Genomic DNA, 22280 nt, shown 5'->3' with positions numbered 1-22280 from the left:
AGTATTAGTTGAGAACTCCTGATAAGATAAGTGTTATTTTAAGTTATCATTGACAATTTTGCTTAAATATTACGTAGTTTTGTTTGCTTTTCGTATCTTAGTGTGTCTGTTGTGTGTTTTTGGTGTTTCAATTATTAATTTGATAAAATATGATAGAAGTGTGCACGTCTCCAGTAAGAAGGAAAATGGCGGCTAGTAATAATGGTTCGCCATCTTTGTTCAATAACTGTAATATAATGGAGATTATTCAGTGTACTGTCTACGAAACGTGCGCCTTGCAGAGAGCAGTTGGAGTATGGTTAGATGATGATAATGGAGTGAATGTGTGTAGAAAATGTAAGGAAAATGATGAATAAAAGTGTATTTTAGGTCGCAAGTGTGATATTTTTGTCAAATTTTAGAATGTAGAAAATAGCGATTCACAGAGAACTGTGAGGGCATGAATGTAGAAAGTGTGAATGAAGGTATTAATACAGATCACATTAATAGTTTAACAGATAATAAAAAAGATGAGATAGATGCAATAAGTGAGATCATGTTATTGAGCAGAGCAATACATAGAGCAGCAGCAGCTGGAGCGTATGCACAAATGTCTACCGAGTGTACCAGCCAGTAATGAAAAGTATGATAGGAAAATAATAGTATGATTGTGAACGTAAACAAAATGAAGGAGCGAGTGCTGTATGGAGATTCATTAGTATGAGGTGTGATAGTAGAGAATTTGACAAAATCGTACCAACCTGGTGCAACCATTAAGGACGTAAGTGAGTCTATTAGAGAGCAAAAGCAAAGGGTGAAAGAAATGATAGTGATGACAGGTATGAATGATTTGAAAGGAGATAAAATGGAAATGATAGAGGACCTGAATGAATTGTTTGAGGTAGCAAAAGAAAAGAGTGAGAGAGTTAGGATGATTAGTCTTTTGCAGCGGCATGACAGTGAAGAGTTTAGAAGGAGGGCCATAATTGCAAATGACTTTATGCGTAGGTTATGTAGGATGAGTGGTGTGGAATTTGTGGATGTGTGGAGTGAGTTCAATGGGCAAAAGGATCTATATGATGGATGGTTTGCATTTGAATGGATTCGGTGTTATGAGACTTGAAAAAGTGTTGTTGAATGAAGTGAGTGTGCAGAATCAGGGAAACTAGATTTATTAAGGGGGGGGGGGAGTAGATATGCAGACCTTAGGGAGGCAGTTGAGTGTATGAATGAGTATAATATGCCCGAGCTAGTACAAAGGACAACAAATCAGAATGGGATAGTTAGTATAAGGCATCAAGGTAGGGATGGAGCTAATGGGGGTCTGCAATTCATGTATACTAATGCTAGGAGTATTAGGAACAAGAAGGAAGAATTTTTGGCCTTGGTTGGCACTTCCAGACCACAGGTTATTGGCATTAGTGAAACCTGGCTGACTGAAGATGATATAGCTAGTGGGATTGAATGTGATGGGTATAGTGTGTTCAGGAATGACAGGGAGAATAAAATGGGGGAGGAGTATTGTTGATGATAGCTGATGAGCTGCAGTCAAGGAGAATAGAAGTTGAATTGCAGGATAGAGAAAAGAGCACATTTGAGGCCATTTGGTGTGAGATTGATGCTAGCAGAACAAAATATACAATTGGGTGCTGCTATAGACTAGGTGATAGAAAAGATGGTGGAGAATAGTATGCACAAGCAAATAGAAGAAATGAGTGGAAGGAGGGAATTATTATGGGAGAATTCAACTATGGTAGCATTGATTGGAGGTAGGAGAGGACACACGGGAGGAAGGAATTGGGTTTTATGCGGTTATTAAGGGATAACTATCTGCGACAGCATGTAATGGAAAATACTAGGGGTCAGAGAGTGCTTGACCTAGTAATCGCATCTGAGGATATGACCACATTGCCACCAGTTGGTGAGAGTGATCATAGGGTCTCGACTTGGGAGGTGGCTAAAGGTGTGGAATTGACAATTAAGATAGGGTACATGTGGAATTATCGGGCTGGTAAGTATGACAAGCTTAGGAGTTTGATTGGTTTAGTGCCATGGCATGTAAAACTGCAAGGGCTGGATGTTGATAGTGCATGGGAGACAGTTAAGAAGTTTTTGCAGGAGGTAATGGCTGACTGTATACCTAGAGTCTGAATAATAAATCAAGTAGGGATTAAATGGATGAATAATGCCATTAAGCTTGAGCTGAAAAAAAAAGAAACAACTGTGGAGAGAATTTAAGGAGAAAGGTGACCTGCAGGCACATGAATGGTATAAAACCCAGGCCAGAAGGGTAACAGGTGTGGTAAGAAAAGCAAAAGCGGATTATGAAAGAACATTAGCCATGCAGGCTAAAGAGAATCCCAAACAGTTTTTTCAATATGTTGCAAGTAAATGAAAAAACGTATATGGCAGATTGATTTTAAAGAATGCCAATGGTAGGGAGGTAACCGAATCATTGATATAGTAGAATTACTCAGTGAGCACTTTTACAAGAGTATATCATCCATATGGTGACATTGCAGAAATGGAAGAACAAACAGCTTATATGGAAATTGTGGTGAATGAAGTGGAGGTGAATAGTCTATTACAAAACCTCAATGTCAATTCATCTGCGGGATTGGATGGTATACCAGCTCGTGTTGTACAAGAAGCAGGTAAAGAATTGTCAGTGCCTTTGACCATTTTGTTTAATTTGAGTCTAGGGTCTGGGTTAGTCCCAAGGTGGTGGAAAGAGGGAAAATAGTTCCACTGCATAAAGGAGGTTCCAAGACTGCTGTTGAAAATTACCGGCCGATCAGCATATCAGGAATTGTTATCAAGGTCTTGGAGAAAATAGTCAAGAGGAAAATACAGGATTGGATAGATGAAAATTGGATACTCTATTGGGGGACAGCATGGTTTTGTGAAGAGTAGATCATGCCTCAGTAACTTGCTCACGTTCTATAACACAGTGCCGGCTGAACTGGATAAGGGTAACCGGTTTACAGTGATTTTACTGGACCTTGCTAAGGCCTTTGACAGGATACCACATGGAATTCTAATAAGTAAACTGCAGCATATGAGAATGGATATAGGGTTGGTGAGATGGATAGAAGGGTGGTTGATGGAGAGATATCAGAGAGTGGATTATTCAGGAGTAGAGTCCAAAAGACGGCCTGTGACTAGTGGTGTGCCTCAGGGTTCTGTTCTTGGACCGCTACTGTTTAATTTGTTCATTAATGATATAGGAAAGGATCTGAGAGGAACTGTGCATCTGTTTGCAGATGATGCAAAGTTAGGTAGAGCATTTGGAGGACTGGGCTAAGGAGAATGGATGTCAATTTAATGTGGGAAAATGTAAGGTTTTGCATTTTGGGGTGAAAAGATTAGCAGCAGTATACCACATTGGTGGAACTGTACTTCAGGAGATTGACCAGGCCAGGAATTTGGGAGTGTTGGTGGATAGGAAGTTGAAGTTTAGGGGACACATCGCAAAAGTGGCAAAATCAGCTCATCAGATCACTTGGTTGCTGAAAAAACACTTTAACGAGCAGAGACAAACAGGTTATTGTTCCTGTGTATCGAGCCTTGATAAGATCCCATCTAGACTACTGTGCCCAGATATGGGCACCAGGGTTTCTTCTCAATGGGGAGGAGGTGGAGAGGATCCAGAAACAAGTGACCAAGATAATAGCATGACTATGGAATGAACCTTATGAAAACAGGTTGAAGATTTGTGGGCTGCAGAAATTGGTTGATAGGCAGAAAAGGGGTGATATGATTGAGACATTCAAATTACTAAAGGGTTTCTATAAGATTAATTCAGAAGATATATTTGAGAATAGGACTGGTAGTGGGAGGACCAGGGGCCATCCATGGGAGCTTGGTAAGAGTGTGGTTAACAAGGGTGTTAGAGCTAGGTTTTTTACTTGGAGAGTGTTAAATGATTGGAATAAGCTGCCAGAGTCAGTTGTGGGTGCCATGACTGTAAATGAGTTCAAGGCAAAGTATGATAGATACTGTGTGAATGTCAAATAGTTGTTCTTGACATGATGTTGGGCCTCCCTCGATGAGTCTAAGGACTTCTTGGAGCTGCCCGTAATAATAATAATAATTTGTGGTTTTCACATGGTTTATCATGAAATTCTTTTGAAGGGATTAAATTTGCATTCCTATCTTTGTACTGCATATCTTATAATTGTTACATTTCTGAATATTTTGAACTAATTTGTTAGAATTCTCTTCTCTTTCCATCCAGTATTTGATTTGGTAAAAGTAAGTGAATTATTGGTGATATTTTCATTGTACGAATTTTCATTGTATGTATTTTCATAAATATGAAAATGTTTCTTTGAATTGGAGTTACTGAGTATTATAGGATGGTTGTCTAATTCATTATTCTGCATGTCAAAATAATAATTACGTGCCATCTTGATTTTACCCCCTGAAATTTTATGTATTTTATCAAGCAAAGTACATTTTCAATTAATATGATATTTTTGGTTTAACAATCACATTACAGGTAAAACAGTTCAATTGTTTAGGAACATTAATAACAGAACACTTAGATACCATGACCACTATTAAAATAGAATATTGGCTGCATGGTCATCATTTAATAAGCTAGGAAAAATCTGGAAAAATAATAAAATCTCCAAAACTCTAAAAATAAAATTATATAATGCAATTATAAAACCCACTGTGCCATATGCTTCAGAAACTTGGACACTCAAGAAGACAGAGGTACGAAAACTGGAGGCTTTTGCGATGAAATGTCTCAGAAAAATAAATAAAACAAAATGGACAGAAAAGAAAAAAAAATGAAATTGTAAGACAAGACCTAAAATACACACACACACACACACACACACACACACACACACACACACACACACATATTCATTAATAGAAAAAGATCAAAAGAAGACAGCTTCAGTGGTTTGGACATGTCAAGAGAGTGCCATCAAAAAGGCTACCCAACCTTGCTCTGTATGCAAGATTAAAAGAAAAAAGAAAAAAAGGAAGAGCAAGAACTAAATGGATAATATCAATAAAGGTCAACTCTGGATTACAAACATATGGACAGCTCACCAGCCACTCAAGAAACCGAGACTCCTGGAGGTTGTTGTGGAAACACGGAAGACTCAACCCATCCCCAGTGGAAGAGGACAGTAAGTAAGTAAGTTTTGGTTTAACACTTCACAAGTAATATGTAAAAAAAAAAAATGTTTAAAAGCAATTACCTTATTTACCTGGCATATAAGACACACCGGCATATAAGACGCACCCCTTTTTTTTTGTACACATTTTTTAGGAAAAAAATTTTATCCAAGTTTTTCTTATCGTTTTCTCAGTTTGGGGTGGCCCAAAATGACTCTCTGCAGCACTGTTTCCATATTCTTTAGCATATGCAATATTGTAGCAATGCCGACGTTTTTCAGCCATAATTTGCCAAGAAATTTAGAGAAAATTTAACGGCAGAGATTTGTTACCATTTACAACAACCGTGACAACAATTGGAAAGTTTAAACAAACAGGAACACAGCTGTGATCTTCGATGACAGTGCATGCGCATCCACTGAACTCTACCTAACTGGAATGCTCTCACACACCGCAAGGAAGCAAGAAAGAAATTGCGTAACTCGGAACAGAGAAAATTTCCAGAAATGAAAGTAATAAAGAAACTGAGTGTCGGCGTATAAAACGCACTCTATTTTTCAGACCTATTTTCAAAGAAAAAACGTGCGTCTTATACACCAGCAAATATGGTAATTATTCAAGCACAAATCTAATCTCAAATACTGTAAGCAGATTTCACAATACACATCAATTATAGACAACTGCTGACAGCAAAGAAGAGATTATTGAAATGGCTTCAGAAATATGTTAATATGTTATTCAGAACCCATACATGGTTCTGCCATCTCATGGTGATTAATAGAATTATGGAAGTTAGGCCATTTGGTTTCTGACAGTTAAACATTAATCATGTGCTTGGGTACTAAAATTGAGAAATGTTCAGAATGTGGAATTGATCAGTTTAATTTCTGAGAGTGTCTCACATGATAGCCAATATATCAATATACCAGCTGAATAGTGACACTTGCATGTGATGTTGGGTACAGGAAGTCTGTTGTAGAGTTTTTTACTTTTAGGTTGTTACGTGACATGTTAATTTTCAAATGATGTAGCTCTTTCATTTAACATTCTTTAAGTTTATTGTCATCCCTTCTTTCTGAAGAATCAGGTAGTCTGAAAAATTTATCTAGTTAATAATTTTTTTTTTCATTGCGGATATACTGGATAATTTCTTTAATTATCCACACTCACTCACTCATACATACACACAAACACATACTCTGACTTCAGCTATTGCCCAGCCTAGCAAGCTGCGATACAGATTTTAACTCTCGACTTGCTTACATGCTGCTGTTACCACTAAACTTGTCCTTAAGCTCCTGCTCTTATTTCTATTTTTGGAAAGCAATGTTTCAATTTTTTATAATTCTATAACTGTACCACAGATATCAAACCAGAATTTTCCAAGTGCTGCAGACATCGGGATTTGCATTCATTTATCCTGTCTATATGTTAAAATGCTCTTTGAAGATGTATGAACTCTGCTTGGCATTTTATAATTCTTGCAACATAAAATAAACAGCTATTAGAAGACAGTTGTGGACTCACAGCTATCATGTTGTATTCATGCATGTCTCTAAATGTTGATGTGATTTATTTTGTATTCTTTTCCCGTTTAGCCATGAGTAAATTTGCTAGAGGTAACAGGTTTAGCATAGCAGAACATCAAGAACGATATAAAGAAGAATGTCAGCGTATTTTTGATCTTCAAAACAGGTAATATTTTTAAATAGAAAATGTGAAATTTTTATACTTAACCAGACTTTATTTTTGATGTTTTAAATGTTATTCTAATTTATCATTAAAAAAAAAAAAGAAAGAAAGAAAAGTACTAGGTACTGTAAAATCTGATTGCAAATTCAATATTTCAATGTCTGTCAGTCTGTTTTTTAGTGTGACAGTTAAATTATTATTAGTAGTATTATTCTACTAACTTGACTACACTTTTGAGTTTCTTTTGTGCTTTTGTTCATTATATTCTGATCTCTCTTTCTCTCTCTCTCCCCATTTTTAGTCTGTTTGTTAATCATCTGAAATTGACATTCAATTTTTTTTTTTTTTCATTTTATATTCTGTAAAATGCTAGTTATTTTTTTTAATATTTTTATTTAATATGAGGGATTTTTCAGGTTTCAATGTTTGAGAGATGTATTCTTTATGAAGGGTGAAAGATTTGTGGAAAGAAAGTGGGTCTGATGAGCGAGTATATTAGAATTATGTTGAATGTGAATACCAGCAGTATGGGGGAGAGTAAGAAGCATGACAACAGAATGGTAAACGACAAAAGACAGGAACATGTATCTGTGTGACTGTATAGGTGAAAGTGCAATGTATGAGGGATAGCATGAAAGAAATAGTGGAGAGGTATAGCATGCTTTCATGGGGTCATTCACAGCTGAAAATGAGAGAGTGAATGATTGGAAAATTGTCTAGTGAGAAGTAGAATAAGAAGAGTTATGAAGTAAAGGAGAGTAGAGTGTGAAAGAGCAAAAAAGGAAATTGTTGTTGTGAATTGCAGCCAAAGCAATCAAATTATGTTTGTTAATTCTGCGTTCTCCTAGTCAGTTTGCCTATTTTTGCAGCATGAAAAACCTCATTTTCATTAGAGAAAAACAGTGCAATACATTGAGACCAATTAAAAAAGGCAAAATAAGAGAATGTTGTAAAGTGATTCTGTGATGAAATGATTAAGGATGTTAGTGAGCCAATTAGGATGTAGAAGGGAAGAAAGTGAAAGAGATTATTGTATGGGGAGATATGAATGCTCTGGCAAGTGGTAAGCAAAATGATGTAAAAGAGTTGCTAGTAGAAGTGAAAAAGCATGAGAAAGAAGTAAAGATTATTAGTCTACTGCCCTGTTATAGAGGCAAGTTAAGAACAGTCATGATCACAGAGGAGTCAATGTATGATTTATGCAGCAGGAATGGTGCATATACTATGCAGCCTGTGGGTGTGTGGGTGTGTGGAGAGAATTTGATGGATGGAAATATTTATAGAAGTGATGAATTGTTCTTGAATGGATTTATAACAGGAGTCTAAATCTTGAGAAAGCATTGTTCATTTACATTGGGAGTGCAAAATGATAACTGAGAATGATAACAAATAAGAATAATAATTGGGGCTGATAACAAAAGAATTAAAGCCAAAACGTATAGGGATTCAGGAGAAGAATCCATATACGTTTTTGAATTCAGGAAGGAGAATTCCTCCTTGTATTCTATGACCCAATACAATGGGTCATGGAATACAAATGGAATACAAATTCCATTTGTATGGAATTTGTATTCCATAAAACTACATGGAATACAAATTCCATGCCTGGGTCATGGAATTTGTATTCCATGACCCAGGCAGTGTCATGGAATACAAATCTGCAAGGGAACGATGTTAGCAGTGAATGGGAGATAATCAAGGGCTGTTTGAAGGAAGCAGCATTAGACTGTATACTCAAGTTCAGAAAGATAAATCAGATAGAGGTTACATGGATGAGTATCCTCATTAAGAAGAAACTGTTTAATGATGAAAAAAACCAGAAAATTGTAAGTGGTGTATACGAGGGTGTTCTAAAAAGTTCTCGACCTAATAATGAAAACATGAATTTATAATTTCAATTTTATTTTTATTTTTCAACATAATCTCCCTTAAGACTAATACATTTATTCCAGCGATGCTCCAGTGCCATTATCTCGTTCCTGTAGTGGTTCTCAGTAAGATCTGAAAAATACCCCTCGACATCTGCAATCACCTCTTGATTCAAAGAAAAACGTTGACCAGCAAGGAAGAGTTTCAGTTTTGGGAAGAGATAGAAGATTTCCCCAGTCAGAGGCAGCTGTCCCCAGATGGCTGCCTCTGACTGGAATAAATAGGGTGGATGTTCCAATAATTCATAGTGCAGATCCCTCAATTTTCCATTGCCAAAACACCTTTATGGGCAGGTGCATTGTCCTGATGAAAGATGATATTTTCTTCTGCAAACCAGGTCTTTTCTCATGAATTCTTTTGTCTAATCTGGTTAAAAGATCAGAATAATATTCCCTGGTTATTGTTTTACCCTTTTCAAGATAATTAATAAACAAAATGCTAAAGGCATTCGTGCCAAAAAATTTGTGCCAAAAATGCTAAAGGTCATGGCATTGGTGCCAAAACACCAATGCCATGACCTTTCCTGCTGATGGAACTGAATTTGTCTTCTTTGGCACTGAACAACCAGCTTCTGTCCTGGTGTGTAATGATGAATCCAAGTCTCATCCATAGTAATAATTGATGCACAAAATCAGTTTTATTCTTGTTAAAATGCTCCAAGCACTGTTCAGAGATTTTCATGCGAGTGTGTTTTTGATCTGCTGTGAGCAAGTGCAGCACCCATCTTGCTCAAAGCTTTTTCATTTGCAATTGTTCATGCAAAATATATCCTACACATTCTTTTCAAATGCCTATAGTCTCAGCAATTTCACTCACTTTGACTCACTGGTCATCCAATACTATATTGTGCACTTGATCAATGATTTCTGGTGTTGTTACAATTTTTAGACGTCCTTCACGTGGATCATCTTCAAGACTGGTATGGCCATGTTTAAACTTGGCAGCCCATTTCTTAATTGTCAAAAATGAAGGAGAAGTGTGCCCATAAACTTTTATGAACTTCGAATGAATTTCTTATGGCATTAAGCCTTTTTTACAAAGGATTTTATAACCGCATGATACTCAATTTTATCCATTTCAAGGGATACAGACAACACTTTTTTTGCTTCAGACATCTGTATAAAACAAACTACTGGATAGAATGACTTGCAATTTCAAATGGATGCTTATGACAGATGTACCAACTTTGAAAAAAAAAATCTTGCCATTAGTGTTGCCATCTATGGTTGAGACTGAGAACATTTCAGACCACCCTTGTGTAAGGAGAAATGTGATCAATAAGCTTATGAGTAATATACAAGCAAGGAGTGACTGCAATGGCAAAGAAGACAAAGCAGATAATGAGAAGAAATTAGTTGAACAGGCAGCTTTATTAACATCACTTTTGTTCAGCTTCCCATATACATCTTGCTCAATCACAGTCAGTCTCTCCTCTTCATCATCCACTGCTCTCAAACTCTCCATAATGTCTCATTCACAAGGATGAAAAACCTTTCTGACCTGCTCACTAAATATCTCAACTACATCCTCTGCAGTAGTTATCCTTATACCATTTTCTCTAATCAGTGCCATTCTATCATAGTAATTCTTATTTTTGCTGACTACATATCGAAAGAACCCCATAGGATTTTTTTTTCAGTTTCATTAGCTAACTGCTGCTGATACTGACATTTTGCTACCTTGACCATCTGAGTCACCCTCCTTGCCTGTTCTTTGTATTCCTCATGGAAATGATTATTACCACTCCTCATATGTTACCTTCATAATGCCCTTTTTTTTCCCACTGTATTGCATGCTTAATCTCTTCATTCATCTATTTTACACCTACCTTATTTAACCTTCTGACCTTTGGAATACATTTAGATATTGCTTCTACTAAATAGTTCTTAAGTAGCACCCAAGCAGCATTGATCTCCTTTCCACTTAATTCCTCATTCCATGCTACAGCTGCAAAATCTCTCCTAAGCTTATCATAATCACCTGCCTTGTAGTTCCACATTTACCCTTTCCTTACAGAAGTCCTCACATGGTTTGCAACCACCCAGTTAATTACTTCATGGTCACTCTCTCACCAACCAGAGGGAGATTTGACACCTTATTTATAATACCATTCTGTGATGAGTTGATGAAATCTAAAATCCTCAATCCTTACTGTGTCCTCTGTTACGTGCCGCCTGAGGTAGTTGTCTCTCGAAAACCCAAGAAGTTCATTTTCTTTAATATTCCAATGTTTCATCTGTCACTCAGATGAAATACTAGAAGAATTAAATAATATTTTAATCCTTTCTTCACTCCACTAAGCTTCTAACATCAGTTTCTCCCAGCACTTAAGCCTTAACAGACAGATATATTTAATATATATAATACATACATGTGGGGGGGGGGGGATCTGAAAAGTCCTGATAAACACCTAGAACAAAATTCATTTTAGAAATTATGGACTTTGGAATTTTGGAAATTATGGACTACAACCGTGTTATAAATAATTATTTTAATTTCCCGACGTTTTGACTTTCATTTTAACATCATCTGGAGTATATACAAATATACAAGAGCAAGCTCAGTTACATTTCACACAGTATGCTACCGAAACAATGATTTGATCAAGGGTTATTCAACTGGCATGACCTCTAGTGAAAAAGAATATAAAAAAAATACAGGTAAAATTAAAAATTAATTATTTAGAAACTACATCAAAACTGAATTCTATTTAAGATAACATAAGAGAAACATTCTTTCATATAGATAGTTTTCTTACAGTAACAATGATATCCTATTTTTAACATGACAATCGTTATATTAGATATAAGATTCTGGATTATCTACAGTTCTGTTTATAGTTAACCCTTAGGGAGAAAGGTTCTATGGGAAGAATATGTGCCTTCCATTATGCTTGGGATTTTTAGACCATCATTATTTCAGATTGAGGTGGTTGATAAGAATCTCACAGGCTTCCTTAAATTTACATCTTTACTAAATTTCCTGTTTTAAATTTACCTGTTTTCCCTATATATGGTAGATTAGAGGTGCAATAAATACAGTACACTCAGGGTGGGCCAGTGGAGGGAGTGGGTCTTTGGATGAGTTGAGTAAGCTTTTTAATTTTACAGGCGGTTTAAAGGTAGCTTTGAGGTTGTATTTCTGTAGTATTCTGTTTATTTTATCTGATGTAAGGAATGGTTATAGTTTTATTGTAGTCTGGTTTATCTTTGTTTTTTATTGAGGTCTTATAGAGAATTTTGTTAATAGTGTTTTGACTGTAACCATTTTTTAGAAAAGTATTGCTGATCACTTTAAATTCGTCTTTCGGTATTTGTTCATTGGAGCAAATCTTCAAAGCCCTGTTTTTTAGAATACTAATGACACCTAGTTTTTGTGTTGAGTGGTGGTAGGAGTTTATGTGTATATATTGGCCAGTATGTGTCAGTTTCTGGTAAACAATGAAGGAAGACGTGTTGATAAGAACACACTTCCGTGTCTAGAAACGGAAGTGTGTTCTGTTTTTCAATCTCAGTTGTGAACTGTATGCGTTTGTGTTGTTTGTTTAGGTGGCTAAGGAAAGTGTCTAGTGTCCGGCGGCCATCAGGCCAGATCATGAAAACATCGTCAACGTATCTAAGCCAGACTTTGGGTTTTAAAGGAGAGGCATCTAGAGCATGGTGCTGAAAATGTTCCATATAAAAGTTAGCAATAGCGGGGGATAATGGCGAGCCCATGGCTGTGTCTCAACTCATCCAAAGACCCACTCCCTCCGCTGGCCCACCCTGGAGTAAACTGTATTTATTGCACCTGTAATCTACCATTATATAGGGGAAAACAGGGCACACAATTCCTATCAGACAAAAGGAACATAAACGACACATTAAATATAATAACTATGGTGATGCTGGCCTTTCCTGATCATGCCCTGAACACTTAGATCTGATTTCTGATCATGCCCTGAATACACAGAATTGACTGGCAAAGTACCAGTTGTTTACATCACACCAAAACATGGTATGAACATAAATTTAAGGAAGCCTGTGAGATTCTTATCAACCACCCCAATCTGAACAATAATGATGGTCTAAAAATTCCAAGCATATGGAAGGCACCTTTCTCCCTAAGAGTTAACTATAAACAGGACTATAGATAATCCAGAATCTTAAATCTAATATAACGATTGTCATGTTAAAAATAGGATATCATTGTTACTGTAAGAAAACTATCTGTATGAAAGAATGTTTCTCTTATGTTATCTTAAATATAATTTACCTTTGATGTAGTTTCTAAATAATTAATTAATTTTTAATTTTATCTATATATTTTTTTTTCACTAGAGGTCATGCCAGTAGAATAACCTTTGATCAAATCATTGTTTCTGTAGCATATTGTGTGAAATGTAATTCAGCTTGTCCTTGTATATTTATATATACTCCAGATGATAACCTTAATATGAATGTTGAAATGTCAGGAAATTAAAATAGTTATTTATAACATTGTTGTAAAGTTCCTAATTTCTAAAATGAATGCTGATCACCATGCAACACTAAAAGAAAGGACCTAGAATGAAGATTACCATATTTTTCTGTGTAATGGTTTGTGGAGAGCTCCCGAAAACAAGAGTTATTTTGAGTAATAATTGGCAATATTGCTTGAATCTTAACGTGGTATTGTTTACTATTGGTAACTTAGTGTGTGTGTGTGTGATTTTTGGTGTGATTTCTGCATTATTTAAATTAATATTTTGATAAGAAAGACAGTGGCGTCCAAATCATTGCCGTCTTTGTTTAAAAATTTTAATTTAAGGGAGTTTGTTTGGTGTAACGTCCGTGGGATGTATTCTTTTCCGAGAGCGACTGGAGTTTGGTTCAATAATGATATTGGTCTGAAAGTGTAAGGAAAGTGAGGATTTGAAGTGTATCTCAGGTCGCGAGATTGATGTCATTGACGAAAGCCAGAATGTGATAGAAAATAGTGATATGATAGGAATTTGTGATGTAGTACCAGATAGCATTGAGAGCGGTGTTGAAAGTGAGAGTGAAAGTAAAAATACAGAGCGAGAGAATGGTTTAACGGATAAAAAAAAATGAAGAGTTAGTTGCAATGAGGGAGATCGCACGGTTGCGCGGGGTGATACATAGAGTGAAGCAGCAGCTGGAGCAATTGCAAAATTGTTTACCAAGCGCATTGGCTAACGGAAAGAAGCAAATGTGAGATAAGAAAAATAAGAGTATGATTGGGAGTGTAAGAAAAATGAAGGAGCGAGTGTTGTATGGTGATTCATTAGGAAAGAGGTGTAATAGATGAGAGTTTGACAAAATCGTGCTTACCGGGTAATAAAATTAAGGATGTAAGTGAGTCTATTAGAGCGCAAAAGCAGAGGGAGAAAGAAATGATAGTAGTGGCAGGAATGAATGATTTAAAAGGAGAAAAAATTGCTATGAGAGAGGACTTGAAGGAATTACTAGAGGTAGCAAAATAAAAGAGTGAGAGAGTTAAGATAGTGAGTCTGTTGCCACATTATGACAGAGAAGAGTTGAGAAGGAGGGCCATAATTGCAAATGACTCTATGCGCAGGTTATGCAGGAGGAGTGGTGTGGAGTTAGTGGACATGTGGAATGAGTTTGATGGGCGAAAGGATTTATACAAGATGGATGGTTTGCATCTGAATGGATTTGGTGTGCAGAGACTGGGAAAAAGTGTTGTTGAATGATGTGAAAGTGGATGTGCAGAATCAGGGAAACTAGAATTATTTAAGCGGGGGGTGGGGGGATATGCAGACATCAGGGAGGCAATTGAGTGTAAGAATGTGTATAATATGCCCGAGCTAGTACGAAGGACAACAAATCAGAATGGGATAGTTAGTATAAGGCATCAAGGTAGGGATGGGGCTAATGGTGGTCTGCAATTCATGTATACTAATGCTAGGAGTATTAGGAACAAGAAGGAAGAATTTTTGGCCTTGGTTGACTCTTCCTGGCCATAGGTTATTGGCATTAGATTAGATCTGTATCTAATGCCAATAACATAGGCTATTGACATTAGATACAGAAGATGATATAGGTAGTGGGATAGAATGTGAGAAGTCTAGTGTGTTCAGGAGGGACATAGAGAATAAAATGGGAGGGGGGGTTTATTGATGATAGCTGATGAACTGCAGCCAAGGAGAATAGAAGTTGAACTGCAGGATAGAGAAAAGAGCACATTTGAGGCTATTTGGTGTGAGATTGAGACTAGCAGAACAAAATATACAGTTGGGTGCTGCTATAGACCAGGTGATGGAATAGATGTTGGAGATAGTATGCATAAGCAAACAGAAGCAATGAGTGGAAGGAGGGTAATTATTATGGGGGATTTCAACTATGGGAACATTGATTGGAAGGAGGAGAGGACAAATGGTAGGAAGGAATTGGATTTTATGCAGTTATTAAGGGTAACTATCTGAGACAGCATGTAAGGGAAAACACTTGGGGTTCAAGAGTGCTTGACCTAGTAATTGCATCTGAGAATTTGACTGTAATGAATATGACCATGTATCTTCTCTCCAGCCAAAAGGCTGCAGGTTTGGATGTTTGTGATTGTCTGTAGAAATACTAGTGGTGGTGTTGGTGGGCGGTAGGTGGTGTTGGTGGATTGAGTGGTGGAGGCAGAGTTGTAGAGTAGGTGCCCTCCCTCAATGAGTCCTTGGACTCTCTTTAGGTGTCACATAATAATAATTCTATATACAAGTAGCCTAATCATGAAGAACATGCAGATTTTGTTTGCTTCCATGTGGATAAAGGATTAAACAAGAATATAATTTCTTAGCAAGTATAAGGTGCTTTCTAACCAAGTGAAAAAGCTTTTTATATATTTAAACACAATTACTCAGTAAGCCTTTCCTCTTCTATGTGATATTTGTTTGTCAGTACACTCATAGAACTGCATGATTGTTAAGTCATGCAACTCACCAACACTTTGCAGATACATTTTCTTGTCTACTAATGAAATAGTTTGTCTTTTTAATAATTTGTTTGTGTTTAGAATTCCGATTATTCTGAATCCTAATGGGAAATCATTGTAATCATGTTATGTACTTTTAACAGGGTTCTTGCATCAGGTGAAGTTCTCTCAACTGACGAAGATTCCAGTTCTGAGGATGATTCAGATATTGAAGAAATGGGAAAAAATATAGAGAATATGCTTTCTAATAAAAAAACTAGTTCACAGGTTAGTCTTATGAACATTGTTTGTTAAAAACTGTCCATGATTTATTAATCTCATTTTTACAGCTTGCTTCAGATACTTCTAAAATAGAGAATATGTTTGGATGCTTGCCTAGAGTTAATTTTTTGGTTTAATCTGAAGAACCTGGTATCACATATTATTACATTTGATGAGTTATAGTTTTTTGCTTGATGTACAACCTTTTAGATTTATTCACTGTAAGTTTCAGCAGCTCACTGTGAGTTTTCTTTTCTTTTCCTTTTTTTTTTTCTTCAGAATGTTGTATGTGTCTGGTATGTATTCCATATGAAAACGGTTTCTTAATGATTTAAGTTTTAATCTCTTCTGTTCATTATAATTAATCACTTAACACATATAAAACCAACAGTAATAACTTTATTGAATTAAAGGTACAAATATTTCGTACTGAAAGTAACAGTACATCATCAGTGTAGAACAAACAATTAAAGGAATGGAATGCAAAGTACAGAACAGTCGGTGGATCACCAATTAAATTATTGCCACGTGCCAGAAGATTAATTAAAATAATATTAAATAATTCTTTAAAGATAATTATTCATTGATGGTTCCATAAGATAAGAATCTCCCAAACTTTTGGGGGAGAGAGAGAGACGGTCATTTCGATTCAAATTCGGTCGATGCAAAAGGGTTTCGCAATTTTCTTTAAAAAAGGCGTTCATATTTAAACTTGCATCTGTGGAGCAGACAAGCTTTATCCCACTGAATATTATGATTAGTGTCAATGCTATGTTGTGCTAGACCAGACTTATGAGTTTTCATGTATTCGATATAATATTGATGTTCCTTCATTCTTTTTTCCACAGAACGGCCTGTTTGTCCAAACTATGATAAGTTACATTCACATGGTATCTGGTAAACACCAGCCAATGATAGAGGTGCCAGTTTGTCTTTTGTAGATGGCAAAAATTGAGAAATTTTGTTGATGGGAAAATATGTGGGAATAAGATGGTACTTCTTCAAAATTCTGCCAATAGGTTCTGAGATGCCTGAAATGTAAGGGATTGGACGTAGGAGTCAATTATCTGTTGGATTTGATTAGGGTTGTAACCATTAGATTCTATTAATTTTTTTATAGTGAAAAGTTCTTGTTGTAAGCTTAAAGAAGAGAAGCACACTTTATGTGCTCTATTAATTAAAGATTTGATAATGCCGAATTTTTGAGAGGTGTGATGAGCAGACTTTTGATGAACGTATCTGCCAGTAAAGATAGGTTTTCGATAAATACTTGTAGACATAGTACTAGAGGATGTGCATGTAAGAAGAATGTCCAAGAATGATAAACTACCAGAATTTTCTTTTTCCATGGTGAACTGAAGGCTATTTATCTGTTGTAGAAATGTGTTAAGTTCCTCTTCAGCATGTGGCCAAATAGCAAAAACATTAGTAGAAAGTATTTTTAACTTGGGTTTGGTAAAATACTTACAAGCTCTGCATTACTAATCTTGGTATTTCTAGCCTGGCTCCCACTGATGAGACCTCAATAAAGGTCGAAACCGGTCTGGGTAGTGGCCCCTTGCCTTTAATACAAAACATCATACATCCCCTTCTTGGAGATGTGTTTTGGCATTAAGGGTAAATATTAAGATTAGTGATCAGAGCTTGCTCCACCTTTACCACGAGTTGCCTTGGTCTTGCACTACCTGTGGGATCAGCTAGTCTTGCATAAATTGCAGGCGCAAACTTGACATTTTGTCTGTTTGCTTACTTGGGAAAAATGGAGTAAAACCAGGTTTAAAATTGCTTGGTATCTTTAACATAGCAAAAACATTATCGACATAACAAAACCAAAAAGAGGGTTGGGGATGAATGGATGAAAATAAGGTGTCTTCCAGATGTATCAAAAAATAATTTGCCAAAGGTGGAGACAGAGGGCTACCCATGGCAGTACTTTCAACTTGTTTATAGATTTGTTTCTCCAGCTGAAATATCCTGAATGTATGACAAATTTAATATTTTTTGCAATATCTGAAGGGTAATCATCATATAGTAGGTTGACCGTGTCAGCTAATGGAATATTGATAAAAAGGGAAACAATATCAAAACTAACTAATAAGTCAGACTCTTTGATTTGAACATCTTTGATTTTTTCAAGAAAATGTTTTGAATTTTGAGGAATGATCTAGAATGTCCAGTAAGGGTAGTTAATGAGCGTGACAAAAATTTAGCAATTCGATATGTGGGAAAGTCAATACAATTCACGATGGGTCTTACTGGATAAACTTCTTTATGGATTTCTGGGAGGCCATATAATACCTAATATCTAAACGCATTCCTTATCTTGATTTTATGCATAATATCGAACGTATTCTGTCAAAACTTTCTAGCAAAGATGTAATAAACTACGATTTGAAGTTGCAGCCTCATATTTCAAAAGCAAGTTACTGCCATGTAATTTATTGAGTGTTGAAATACATGCCCTAACTTCATTAAGAAAAAATAATGTAATATCTATATCAAAATCTGATAAAGGAAAAGCTGTAGTGATCATGGATAAGACTGACTATGAGAGAAAGGTTAACCAGCGTTTTATGTACCTCCATTTATCAAGAAATCAATCATAATCCTACAAACTTGCAAATTAAAAAACTAAATAAGTTGCTTGATGAAGTTATTAGTTGGGATCAAAACACTGCGGATAAACTGTGCACTCATTTTGGAAGAACTCCTCGCTTATATGGCCTTCCAAAAATCCATAAAGAAGTTTATTTCTGCGGGCCTAGGGGTGGGAAATACCAAAATACATCACTGGGTAGATGGCGTTGGTGTAGATTATGAAGGTAGTCGTGGTTGGTGGAGATGGAAAGTTGGAGGTAGATGCCCTCCCTCAATGACTTAAGAATAAAATTAAATCTGATTTTACAGATTGTGAGGGATTTTATTTGCAGAATTTTCAGCTAGATTTCATAGCCATTATCAACACAATTGAAAAGAGATATAAAAAGAAAAGAAATATTATTATTATTATTATTGTTATTACATAACACCTCCAGGGAGTCCAAAGACTCATTGAGGGAGGGCATCTACCTTCAACTTTCCATCTCCACCAACCACGACTACCTTCATAATCTACACCAACGCCATCTACCCAGTGATGTATTTTGGTATTTCCCACCCCTAGGCCCGCAGAAAGTGCCCCCCCCATATTTAATGAACATGTTGATTTACATGCATAACCTATTTATATCATAAATTCGTAATATAAATATAATTACAAAAATGAGAGCCCGCAAATTTCCGCTGCCCCCTCAAAATTTGCTGCTCTAGGCCTGGGCCTATACGGCTTATACCTAAATACGCCACTGCATCTACCACCAATCACCACCACTAGTATATTCATAGACAATCACAAACACCCATGCCACGGCGGGATGTTTAATATAAAAAGAACAACACTTGAATTGCAAGCATGTGACAGTATATGCTATCAACCGCAACTGCAGGAGGATAACTGCCTCTTATCTGTGTTATTCTTATTTTAATACTTATCATCTAATTACATCTCAATCTTTAATTTCTTTCCAATGACTCTTTGAATGTTCTGAAAAAAAAAAAAAAAATTGTCGTCAGTATAGGCCATTTCTGTATAACACCATAATACTTTATGATTTTTTTCACTGTTATATCTACTGCTAGTTCTAATTTATGCTTTATTTTTTTTTTTTGTCTCGATGTCTTTGATTTGTTCCGATGTGTGTATCTTTCCTAACTGTCCCATATTGCAAACTCCACATCAGTTGATTTTGTATACTCCTGGATTTTTTTTTGTGGTGATTTATGAAGTTTTGGAGAGTGAAGGTGAACTTAAGAGTGATTTGATATCTTGTTTACAAGGATGAAAGCCATTTTTATGCCTTGCTGATGCAATATCCTTGATGGAAAATACATTGTCCATGACAGATCATATGTAAAGGAGAAGTTCTGCTTCTCTATGTTTCTGAACGTTTGGTCCACCTGTGTGCATAGTGTGACTCGTTTAGAATGAGTCCCTACCATTTTTTTAGAAGGCTAAAACTGAAGCATTTGAGTTCTTAGCACTCCATGCTACTAGAAATGTTATATGCCCTCTCTTGTACAGTTTTTATGATACCAAATTTTTGTGACAGATGGTGGTAGAATATTCCATGCAGGTATCTTCCAATGTATATTGTATTCTATAGATTGAATAGCTAAGTTTATTCTTTCAGAGACTTTCAAAAGAGTGTCTAAAAAAGATATAATTAAAAAAAAGGCAGTAATCTGTTGTTAAGATATTCAGCGAAGTTTTGTAACTGTATTGTTGAGATGTGCCATATGATAATACATGATCCACATAGTGTAGCAATGAAGTTGTTGTATTTGGCGATCCCTCAAGGTCTATATTAACCTTTTGACCAGTAAATTAAAAATAAATCTCATCCCCACCCCCACCACCACCAACAGAGTAGCTTTTTTATGTCTCACAAAAATGAATAAAAATGTGTGATTAAATGACCTCATAAGCATCAAATTCCTGACATGTACCCCCATGTATCCATAATATTCAGGATATTATGATAGTACTGCATGAAAAACTTTCATCATTATTAACTTCCTATCAACAATTTTCCTCCAAATCAATCTGTTACTTGTCAAGACTCCAACATTATCAGATCTTATATCCAACCTCGCAGAGAAAACTTGTTTTGTTAATCTTTCCTCTCCTATTCTGTTTAAGTGACCATACCACCTGAGATTAGTTCTGTTAGCATATTCCTGGATGCTAACAATGTCAAGTTCTTTCCAATATTCTCATTTTTGACTTCCTACCATACTGGTCTTGTTGATTCTGTTGTCTATATCCATATTTAATTTACTATCTTCACTAAACATTGTGCCTAGGTAGCTGAAATGTTTTACTTGTTCTCCATTAATTATAAGTTCTCCATTTGCAATACAGTTGATATTTTCAATATTTCTGCATATTTTCTTGAAAGTTTATTTTTCACTTGGTTAGAGTATAATAAATTTTCCTTTAACCAAGTGTGGGCAAACAAAGTTTGCGCCTGAAAGTATCTTCAGGACTGGGGTAAGGTGGTACAACACCAGGGAAACTCGTTGTAAAGTTGGATCAAGCTACCAACATTCCTATCTCAGTATCTCTCATAATGCAAAACACATCTCCTTGCGGATATGTCTAATGTTATGCATTAAGGGAAGGGCCACAACCCAGACTAGTTTTGACCTTTATTGAGGTCTCTTCAGTGGGAGCCAGGCCCAAGTGGAGATACCAGGCAGAAGCATTAGCAGGTCATCTCTACCTATACGAGTTGCCAAATGGTGTGCCACCCTTTTTTTAATAAATTACTCTGGATTTAGAGAAAGATGTTGAAAGTTTATTTTTCACTTGGTTAGAGTATATTATGAGAGATACTGAGATAGGAGTGTTGGTTGCTTGCTCCACCTTTGCAACGAGTTTCCCTGGTGTTGTACCACCTTACCCCAGTCCTGAAGATACTTTCAGGCGCAAACTTTGTTTGCTCACACTTGGATAAAGGATTAAACTAAATTTATTATAATCTGCATATTTTCTTTGTCATTGTCTTGTTATTATTGCTGATTTTCAGTTTTCTTACCAAATTTATTACAACAGTTATTCAGCTTAGTCAGGGAATCTTGTAGACTTGTACTGGATTTATTTAAAAGTATAACATCATCTGCATAAAATAAAGAGCAGAAATTAACATTTCCAATTTTGATATCAGGTTTAATACCACTTTCCTTCATAACGTGATCCTTATAGATAATGAATAACAGAGAGGATAATGTACATCCTTATCTGACACCAGATTTAACATCACACCATCTTCCTGTACTTCCTTCAATTCTGGCTGCTGACATACAACTCAAATAAAGACTAAGTATTGCTTGATGTACATTGACAAAATATAACTTTAGCTTTTCTCTTGCCACCTTGTCATATGCCTTTTGCAGGTCTACAAAACTTAAATACAGATTTTTTAAAAAATCTCTCCAACGCTTCGAGTTCCTTAGTACTAAGAGATTTTTGCTCTCTTAGGTTTCTGCCTGGTCCCTGACAAAAACCAATGAGTTAGAAACAGCTGTCGGGCCAGTGAAATCTTATCAAAATGAACCAATAGGAGGCAAATATATTAATGCTTGGGCAAGCGTGCATGCCACCTATAAAGTTCACCTAGGTCAACTCGTAGTATGGCGGCGAGTGTATTCCTGTAAGCTCTCTTGTCAAATTTCACACGAAACATTTTATTCAGCTCTGAAATAATGTTGAATTTAATATCCATTTAATTTTTGTAATTTTGCATTGCCAAAGTGAA

The 22280-nt window shown here is 36.0% G+C and overlaps 1 protein-coding gene across 1 annotated transcript in view; it reads left to right on the top strand.

Moving 5' to 3' along the window:
• The window catches only part of LOC150107422 (transcription initiation factor TFIID subunit 1-like), a 960372-nt gene that overhangs the window by 658380 nt on the left and 279712 nt on the right, over nt 1-22280 (top strand). Inside the window, exons 26-27 of the mRNA XM_090391850.1 lie at nt 6717-6813; nt 15807-15930. Coding sequence (XP_090247976.1) covers nt 6717-6813; nt 15807-15930 — 221 coding nt within the window. The remainder of the gene's footprint in view (nt 1-6716; nt 6814-15806; nt 15931-22280) is intronic.

The sequence above is a fragment of the Typopeltis vanoorti genome, chromosome 4 (genome assembly GCF_054136105.1).
Source record: "Typopeltis vanoorti isolate ZY-2024b chromosome 4, IOZ_Tvanoo_1.0, whole genome shotgun sequence".
Classification (NCBI taxonomy): Eukaryota; Metazoa; Arthropoda; class Arachnida; order Uropygi; family Thelyphonidae; genus Typopeltis; species Typopeltis vanoorti.
Note: the sequence above shows the minus strand (reverse complement) of the source record. Positions and strands in the feature narration are given on the sequence as shown.